Raw genomic sequence first — 10,453 nt, forward strand, 5'->3', positions numbered from 1 at the left:
ATTTTCAAGCACATGCACACAACGCACTACCAAGCAGATTACACTAGTTGTAGGGAGAGTAATTGCCAGGGGAGTTTGGCCACCGTGGCCCGTCACATTTTTAAACCTAGGCCCGGCCGGGCTGTTTGTGGAAACGAAAATTGCCGGCAGGGCTCCGGTTTGGAAATGTGACGTAGGCCTAAGGGAAGATGTTACGTTTCCCGCGGACTGACTCTCCCGACCACTTATTCCCCTTTCACATAACGTACTGTCAATCATTTTCTTCTTCAAGATAGCTATTGTATCTTAGTCTCCTTAGTGTAAAGGTAGCTTAAACTAGTAATATCATTGCAATTGGTTTTAGCCACTTTAAGGTTAAAAGCCGTGTTTCTAACATGTTTTCTTCCATCGACAGGGAAAGTCGAGGTGGTCACCTTTGAAGAGTTTTTGGATATGATGGACACATTTTACCACAAGTAGGAGGCAACATATAAACCCCCTGGATTAAGGCAGCTGTATGGTGTATGCATCACAAAACTTACTACAGAACCATGATGAGGGGGGATACAAGCACATACACGTTTGGGATTGCATCCATTCCGATAACAGCGACGCCTAGCTGCAGTGTGGATTACTGCAGCAGTGACACCTAGCTGCAGTGTGGATTACTGCAGCAGTGACACCTAGCTGTAGTTTGGGGAATTTTCCGCAGCAACACCTATATGCAGTGTCAAGTGGAATCAGCAAGTATTGCCTTGAAGAAAATTGCAGACGACCCACCAGCTCTTACCGTGTAAAAGACGAACCGTGTAAAGGTTTACCAGTATGGTAAACTGTTAACGCGGACATCCCAGATAAACATATCAGAAATAATATCATATCAGTAAACTATAGATCAAAGTCTTTTTGTTAGTGCATTAGACTTATTTGCGTCAATTGTAAATGGTTCTATAATGTGAATATCAATATTCCTCAACGCCTGCTGCTGTGATGTACTATGTCGTTAGAGGGCGTTGCTGCATTGTGAACCTTTCGTCAAAGCGACATTGAGACGTTTTCTAGGCGTATGTACAGAAGAGGTAAAGGAAATATTACTATGTATTGTATAGCTAATGGTTAGTTTTTGGTGACACTTGGTGTAAATATTTACTATCTTGTAAATAGATGTGTTTAGCACATCGTGTAAGAGTCAGGCCGCATCAATTCAATTCTTTAGTCGTCGGATTCGGAAAAGTCTATCAAACTTTTAAAATCAACATGAAAATCGAACCAGAGGGGAATACGTACCAGGTTCACACAGTTTATAAGAGTGTAAATTCACGATTTCCCTTGAACCCTCTGTTTTAATTTTGTCGTTTTAATAGAAAAATTACTACAAAACGCCCGAGAACTAATGGAATGAATTGATGTATAACTGTAAGGTTAAGCTTATATTCTATTCTGTATAATAACTATTTGCATAAAAGTTGTCTTAAAGGGTTTTCTATCCCATTATATACCCCTTCACGCACATTCGAACATATTTTCGAACAAGGTTTCGTGAAGTTGTGTCGTCATCAACTGGTTATGTCGTGCATTTTCGTACATACTCGGCAGGTGACGTCATCTTCGGGCTCTAAAGTAGTATAAGAGCGTTAGATATAAATCCGTTTCGAGAGAAAGTCGTTAATGCTTTTTATGACATTTTACGAAGAAATCACTTCGCTTGTATTTTAGAATAGTTAGTGCCACATAGGAGGAAAGCCATGCTATTTGTATAAACTGTATAATGTGCACAAATATATCTATCTATATACTATATACTATTGTAAGTTACGTATGTATAACCTGTACATATATTTGTCAATGATTTACTATTGTAAAGTCCACTGGAGACATTTAGTCTTGGAGTGAAAATGGTACGCCGTATACGCCATTCACAACGTTGTATTTTTAGAGCTCTATTATATACGAGAGAGATACGTGTGTGTTTAATGATGAAATTCACTTTGTGCTTGATGTGAAAGATTTGAAATGAATGACCTGGAATTTACCTGTATTATGTTCAGATCCCTGTTGTGTTTACTAGACGAACGAGCAGATCGGAGTAAGGAGCGCACCCGGTGCTAACCATATGGGCACGATAGGAGCCCCCACACGTATAATGGTACAGTCGGCCCCTCGTGCCTAGCCCCTTGTGCCCGGCCTGTCGTGACCATATGGCTGGCACCGGGAGCGCTCCTTACCCAGATGGACGAGCAACCACAGAGATGATATCTTTGTACAGTTGTTTCACTAGATACATATTGAATACGCGGTGTTGTTGCTGTGTGTGGAATTATTAAAGATTCACAAAGTGGGGGTGTCGCCTGTTTTTTATATCCCAAAATATAGAAATTCAAAGTCATCAAGTTTTCTAAATTTTGAAATAGAACTACAACGCTGATGACGAAACAAAATCTCTCAGTCACTTACTCGCTCACTCACTAACTCGCCTACAAACTCACCCACTCTGCTCACTGTATATAAATAGACAATTAAATAGTCATTTTGCTGCTTTATCTGTTAGTCCTTTTGTTATACAGACGACGCATTTCTCTAGATTTAGGAGTAATTTCAGATTGCGATTTGTGTATGCATAGCATAATCAATTTCGTATATTATAATTAGTACACGTTCTACCAACTTCTTTCCAGCCTAAACCATTTCCAAGTAAAAACGTATTAAGAGACTCCGATCACATCTGCATAAGGCGTCTACTCTCTAATGTTGATAGGAGTCTAATCGTTTGTATTTCAAAAACCTTCATCTCGTACTATTCCCTGTTTTCTGCCGTTCAAGAGCTATTCCACTCACTCAAACACAGACACACACTCACGCACATACACACATATACAGACACGCGCGCACACACACATACACACACACACACACACACACACACGTCTGATCAAGAGCTATACCACTCGCTCAAACACAGACACACCGTCACACGCACGCACACACACACACACAGAATTGCCCATCGAATTTTAAACAACGTGTTAGCTCTGTACTTTTCAACTGCTGGCACAGTTGTGTTCTTTATGTTTACATAACATCACGGGCGTTATCCTCTGAAACACATTGACACATTGATTTTATGAAGCTTGCGGCGCCAAGAGTATCCTGCATAACATCCTTATCGGACCTTTAGGAATAATCTTAGGACGTAGGAATCGGAACAAATTGCAAAGGGGAAAGGTGTGAACTTGTGTAATGATAAGTATACATATCGTCAGAGGAATTTGCTAAAGAAGGCTATTTAGAATCATTAATTAAATTCTACAATGACTCTTAAAGTAAATGCAATACTTATACAATATTTGTATAACATCACGGGCGTTACCCTCTAAAACGTCCGTCATGTTATATACAGATTGACACATTGATTTTATGAAGCTTATACGGCACCAAGAGTATCCCGATCAACATCCTTATCATGACTTTAGGAATAAACTTAGGATGTAGGAATCGGAACAAACTGCACATGGGAAATGTGTGAACTTGTGTAATGATAAGTATACATATCGTCTGAAGAATTTGCTAAAAAAGGCTATTTAGAATCATTAAATTTTACAACGAATGTTAAAGTAAATATAATACTTATACAATATTTGTATAGCATCACGGGCGTTACCCTCTAAAACGTCTCTCATGTTACATACAGATTGACACATTGATTTTATGAAGCTTATACGGCACCAAGAGTATCCCGATCAACATCCTTATCATGACTTTAGGAATAAACTTAGGATGTAGGAATCGGAACAAACTGCACATGGGAAATGTGTGAACTTGTGTAATGATAAGTATACATATCGTCAGAGGAATTTGCTAAAGAAGGCTATTTAGAATCATTACATTTGACAATGAATGTTAAAGTAAATATAATACTTATACAATATTTGTATAACATCACGGACGTTACCCTCTAAAACGTTCTTCATGTTATCTATAGATTGACACATTGATTTTATGAAGCGGCGCTCCTAGAACAAGTATCCTGAACAACATCCTTATCAGAACTTTAGGTATAAACTCACGGCGTAGGAATCGGAACAAACTCTGCAGGGGAAAGGTGTGAACTTGTGTAATGATAAGTATACATATACCACCAGGTGAATTTGCTAAAGAATGGCTATTCAGTATCATTACACTTGACAATAATACAATGTTAAAGTACAAGTATCTGTAGCCAAAATGATGTTTCAAGCACACAAATATAATTTTATCAAATTATTGCCTTTACCGCACAATAGATTTTAAACAATGGAACTAGCTAGTTTTGAGGGTGTTATTTTAGAAATATATGTTTGTTTTGCCCTCGTATGTTGCAATCACTTCAATCAGATGTGTACTTGACACATAGCAAACGGACACTGGTGTTGACATACCTTGCGATGTCTTGACTTAAGCTGTTGAACCTCCCAAAAAGACTGGTATATAAGGACCTAGTGTCTTTTGTCGGGATCTGTCTCAGACTTCAGACGTCTTGTTCAGTGTCTTAACGAGAACCTTCGGGTGAGTCTTCTTATTCTTCAATACTGTTACGTCTTTCAGTCAGCAATGAAAGTTGGCTGCTGCTTTTTGTCAGAAAACGTAAGATTTGTGAGACAAATAAGACTCACTGTCTCCTGCTTTTAAATCAGCTGGCAGAATTGTAAAAAAAAACGTTAGAGGTCGTGGCCACGCCTATAGAAATCTTATTTTGCTGGAAACACTGTAGTGAATGGAATTTTTTTTCATCTGAACCGTCGTTTGTTATTGATAAGGGCTCTGAGCTGAATGCTAGGTCTACCAGTCGTACTTATGTATGGATTGCGCTCTAAAAATGTGTCGTGATGGTCACTTTCAGATCTTTGCATCAACCATGACTCCCTCCCTTCTACTGTTCGCTGCCCTGGTCTTTCCCCTGGCATCAGCGTCTCCGGTGAAGAGGTACGTACAGTGCATTTACTATGAGCTTTAAAGGGGCATTCCACCCCACACGGGAGTGTTATTTTCCAATAGATATTAATTCTAGGAAGTGATAACTGCATACTACTTCACATTATACGATAAAGTACCCAGTTGCTCCACATGCCTCAAAAGCATTCAGTCTTCTACTAAACTCCCCAAGTACCCTCTAATTGAGTTAATCCTATGACTGAATACAATGCAAAACTTTTAGGTAAGGTTACAAAACTAATTTCAGATTCGATAAGAAATCTCGTCTTGTTCTTGTATTCTTTGCTATCTTATGAGCAATTTGCCTTCTCGGTGTGCTTAGCGTACCTCATTTATTCCGAAAATATGTACGATAAACACAGTGTCTATGCGTATAGGGAATGCATGGGTAGGGTCTGTATGGGTTTAGTGAGTGTCATTATTGTACACATCACGTAATTCATCCCAAGGTGAATTCCACAAAATTCGGCTGATTATGTATTCATTGCCACATTATCTAGTGGAAAACAAGACTCCCTTCTGGAGTGGAATGCCCCTTTAAACATCTAATGCCTTTTATTGGTGCGAGTTATGTTTTAGTCCCATTTAGAAAAGGACTGGGCCCATTGGGATAGTTTACAGTCTTGAAAAAGCATACTATACACTGTTAAATTTAATGCCATTGACTGCTTTTAGGCATTGAACTAAGTTAACGGAAGAAGGATATTTACTATGCCAGAAGATAGCGCTAAACATCTATTTTGAAGGCTTGCTGATTTTGCTTTTTTTGGACAGACGGGGAAAATGTCGCATTGCACTCAAGTTTTGTAACTTACATTAATACTGCCACATACACATTACAGACAGAAGGTAAAGATGGAATTTTTCTTTTACCTCCCCGACCGAAGTCAGGTAACCATTTTTGCACCTGGGTGAAGTGAGAATGGTCGTGTAAAGTGCCTTTCCCAAGGGCACAACGTCGGGGGCACGGTGGGTATCAAACTCGGGACCTCTCGATTCCGAGTCGAACGCTGTAGCAGTTACGCCGCACTCTTGCAGATTGTCAACAGATGTCGTCGAGGCAGTTACCTAATCCCCCCCTCACAAGTAGCGAAAATCGATCGAACGATGAGTCTGTGAGCTCTAAAGTACGAGAGGGTATGACAGTGACGGGAAGGGGGGACTTTCCTTCGTCGGCATCAGGGTCATGCCTCCTCGTAATTTAGAGCTCGCAGACTCGTCGCCCGATCGATTTTCGCTACATGTGAGGGGGGTATAATGTTTGCATGCAGGCAGGCAACAAGTGGCCTGGATGCCGACGGAGACGGACTGATCACCTACGCTGAAGTGTCCGCTGCCATGTCCCTACACGAGGCCCTAACAGCCCTGGACAGGGACGGTAAGCAAATATTTACATGCAGAAGTTCAACTAGCTCAGGATGGTTCACGTTAATTGTTGCAAAGACCCTTTCACGTCACAAAACTTTTTTGTCAGAAAAAATACGTACAGTAGAAGCCAGTTAATTGCACTTCTGTTAATTGCACGGAATCACCAAGTCCCAAGCCGGTGCGGTACAGTTGGATAACTTCGCATAGTTGCACCATCCGGATAATTGCACGGAATACGCTGGCAAATAGGCTGTGCAATTATCCGGCATCTACTGTATCAGAAACATCATCTACATTTGTTATGCAAAAACAATTTTATAAACGACATGACAATATTTTGTTCAAGCTAAAATGAAGCATGATGTCGATCAGTCACGGGCCTCCTAGCGGCTTCCTGCGTTACTGCCGCAGCTTGTCTGAGTTTTACATATTTTCATGTACATATTCTTTGTTAAAAGAACGCTCGATTCTCCTTTATACGTACAGGCGACGGCTTCATCTACCTGCCGCAGATCATCGAGCTCTGGGGAACCGGAGACAAGTTTTACGAACTGAACACCGACGGCGACGATCACCTCACCTTCAGGGAGATTGAGAATGGGATGACTCTGCAGGACTTCTACGAGCAGTTTGACTTCAACGGTACTTACTTAATGTTATATCTGCGTCAAAATCTGTATCTGTATTTGTATAGCCGGTATAAACGCCCTTCTGTGTAACACATCACGCACGTGGCGCGGCAGCAGCTGGTTACTGAACGACCCGTCACACCTAACTTGTGCACATCTATCTGCAAGCGATTTTTGAAACTATCCAGAGTAGATGCCCCTACTGTGCTTGGTGATAACAAATTCAACTCTACTATAGTTCCAGGAAAGTAAGAATTTTTGAACACCTCAATCCTAGGTTGGTAACTCTGGTACTTGAAGGTATGACTGTTTCTTGTGCTTTATTGAGCTGTTATTGAATACGAAAGAACGGACAATGCGGGTATCTCAACCACAGCCTTGTACATAGTCATAGAATATAATACAGTCTTCGTGAAGTTTTACAAACTTTAAGGAACTTTTCTATACCTACAGGTGACGGGTCTCTGGACGCTGCGGAGGCTTACCAGATGAACTTCATCTACGACACCCTGAACGTTCCCCCGTCTGCTGACAACCCCCTGGACTCTAACGGTGATGGCAGGATCTCCAGGCTGGAAGTGATTAGCCACATGACCTACGATGAGGTGCTGATGGCTTTGGACGCGGACGGTAAGATGTATCTTCTCTCTCTCTCTTCTCTTTCCTTTCTCTCTCATTCTCTCTCTCCCTGTCTCTAAATCTCTGTCTTTTTCTCTCTATTATCTCTATTACTCTATCTCTCTTTCTATCTCTCTCACACACACTATCTCTGTCTCCCTCTGTCTCTTTTCTGTTTCTCTCTCTCTCTCTCTCTAAATCTCTATTTCTCATTCTGTTACTCTCTCTCTCTCGCACACACACACTATGTCTCTCTTTTTCTGTCTCTCATTCTCTATCTCTCTCGCTCTCTCTCTCCATCTGCCTCTATCTCTTTTTCTCACTCTCTCTCATACTCTCTCTCTCTCTCTTTTTCCTTAAAAAAATTGTTGTTGCCTTATCAACTTGACTAAAAGTGCATTTGTCTGACGCATCATACCCGCTCAGGTAGCCAAACGCTGACGCCTGAAGAGCTGAATATTCTGATGGGCGCCGCGACTGACCAGTTCATGAACGATCAGGACAACAACGATGACGGGGAGATCGACTACCAGGAGGCGCACAGCCACCGCATGAGCCTGATCAGGATCTTCGGCCGACTCGACTTGGACAGTAAGTTTATTTCCTCAGACTTATAGCTCCAAACTTTATTTAAATCAACATAGAAGCTGGTTCACATAATGCAGTACTGAATTGAGTTGTCACAGATATATTGAAAGCATATAAACTAACGTTGAAGATAGTCATTACTCACGTACGTGCACAGTAAATAGAATTTTCACCAAGCAGTGACCACTTTTCTAAAGTAAACACACGTACCTGTAAATTTTCGATGGCTATCAGTACATCTTGTTCACGGAGTGACCCAGTTCTCGCGAGACTAGATCCACCTAAGTTCTCGCAACTAAATTAAAACTTTCATAAGATTCACGGAGTTGAAATTAGCATACAAGGGAGTATCTCAAAGATGCATGTTCTTGCAACTAAATCAAAACTGTGTTGTCCCTGACAGATTGAAAGATTTAGAGTTCTAATGTCAATCAGTCCTAATGAGAGGGTTGCATTTGATGCACTGTACCCGTCACAGATTGTACCGTACCGTCATCTCACTATATACGTGTTAGGAACATATAACGTGGGTGGGAGGGGTATTAAAGTAATCTATTTCAGTAGAAAACAAATAGGAGAAAACAAACTCAGTTTGGAAGTTGAAAAGGCGCGCTGCCAAGGCGTCGTCAAAAATTAATACACCGAAACAATTTCTTAGAAGGCTTATTGAATTGATCGTGTGGATGACACCCAAATAACTGATGCGTGCGTGAGAATATAAAAAAAAGTTTTACCAAAACAAAGCTGGCTTTATATATTTTGAAACTAAACATACAGAATACAGTATACCGAACAATAGATTATTCATTTTGACCATGACATTAGTATGCGTTGGCTGATATTTGTTTGTGCAATATACGGCATTTACTTATGTTGAAGATGCTTTGTACGATTTGTAGTATGGTTGAAAACAAATTTTATTTTTGGAAACGGCCAAAAATTGATGCGCGCGCGGATGCCATCCATATCATCAAATCAACATGGTCTTAAGTATACTTTGGTATTCTTTGAACAAAGAGACTCTTTTTACACAACCATTGCTTTATTCTCACCGACGTTTCGGTGACCGTCTGTCACCTTCTTCAGGGCAATTCTGACTGGTTCGCTTTGTACTGCAGGCCAGGTGTTGCAAAACGTAAAGTATTAAATTATGTATAGACAGCTTTATGCAAAATATGTCTGTACATATGTAAATAATGTACGTTTTGTGACCGCATCTGAACTGTGAGCAGCGACACCTGTCCTGCAGTACAATGTGAACCAGTCAGAATTACGCTTAAGAAGGTGACAGACGGCCAGCAAAACGTCGGTGAGAATAAAGCAATGGTTGTGTAAAAGAGTCTCTTTACACAAAGTTTACTTGTGACGTGTAAAGTGTAAAGTGACGTACCAGCCTGATGAAACTATTCACGTTTGGTGTTCACTGTTCACAGACAGTAACTACACTCAAGACATAGACCGAATACACTACTCTGTAAACGGAGGTTTATTACTTCAGTCATAGAGTAATAAATTGAAGAAATGCCTTCTGAAGTAAACTTTGGTGTTCATGGCAATGTTCACAGACAGTAACTATACTCAAGACAAAGACCGAAGACACCACTCTGTAAACGGAGGTCAACCTTCAGTCATGGAGTAATAAATTCAAGAAAGGCCGTCTGAAGTAAACTTTGATGTTCATGGCAATGTTCACAGACAGTAACTATACTCAAGACAAAGACCGAAGACACCACTCTGTAAACGGAGGTCAACCTTCAGAGGGTCCAACCCCAACCCCGACGGAAACTAAGGTTTGTATTTCTCACTATCCTTTCTTCAGAAATCTAAACACATGGTGTGCATCAAACACACTACAGGTCTTCTTGAGCAATTTCAAGGTCTTTGATATGACTCGGCCGAAACTACCCCCTCTCTACATATAAAAGATATAGATAGATAGATGTGTGTGTGGTGGTGGTGGTGGTGGGGGGGGGGGGGCGTGTGGTGCTTGCTTCGTAGGAAGAAACTTTGCTACGTAACACCATAGGAAGGTAAACATTAGATATACAAATGTTACATTTCTAGTTTACAATAATTACCTCTCCTTTTTTCTCTACAGCAGCGAAGTTTACCGATGTCCTGACCGCAGATCTCCGGCAGCGGCCGCAAGACAAACATACCAACGGAAATAAACGTGTAAAAGTTGCAACAAAATCTTGGATGACATTTATGTAACAACAGTAAATGTTGATAGCAGACTACCGTTATTAGTGTAAGACATCCAGGTAGATAATATCAAAAGGCAAATCAATCTGTACAACTGG

The 10,453-nt window shown here is 40.7% G+C and overlaps 2 protein-coding genes and 1 long non-coding RNA gene across 3 annotated transcripts in view; all 3 read left to right on the top strand.

The window, feature by feature from the left end:
* The window catches only part of LOC118427982 (echinoderm microtubule-associated protein-like 6), a 37,665-nt gene extending 35,202 nt beyond the window's left edge, over positions 1-2,463 (top strand). The window contains exon 36 of the mRNA XM_035837948.1: positions 395-2,463. Coding sequence (XP_035693841.1) covers positions 395-459 — 65 coding nt within the window. The 3' untranslated portion in view covers positions 460-2,463. The remainder of the gene's footprint in view (positions 1-394) is intronic.
* A 2,407-nt stretch (positions 2,464-4,870) lies between these two features.
* LOC118427983 (calcium-binding protein LPS1-beta-like) lies at positions 4,871-8,558 on the top strand. Its single transcript, XM_035837949.1, has 6 exons — positions 4,871-4,938; positions 6,219-6,325; positions 6,802-6,957; positions 7,398-7,574; positions 7,989-8,153; positions 8,554-8,558. The coding sequence occupies exons 1-6, from the start codon at positions 4,871-4,873 to the stop codon at positions 8,556-8,558; spliced, it is 678 nt and encodes a 225-aa protein (XP_035693842.1).
* Positions 8,559-9,907: 1,349 nt separating this feature from the next.
* Positions 9,908-10,334, top strand: LOC118427377. The gene is made up of 2 exons (XR_004832509.1): positions 9,908-9,940; positions 10,249-10,334. It is a non-coding gene; the product is annotated as an uncharacterized LOC118427377 (long non-coding RNA).
* The last annotated feature ends 119 nt before the right edge of the window (positions 10,335-10,453 follow it).

Source organism: Branchiostoma floridae, chromosome 12 (genome assembly GCF_000003815.2).
Source record: "Branchiostoma floridae strain S238N-H82 chromosome 12, Bfl_VNyyK, whole genome shotgun sequence".
Lineage (NCBI taxonomy): Eukaryota > Metazoa > Chordata > Leptocardii > Amphioxiformes > Branchiostomatidae > Branchiostoma > Branchiostoma floridae.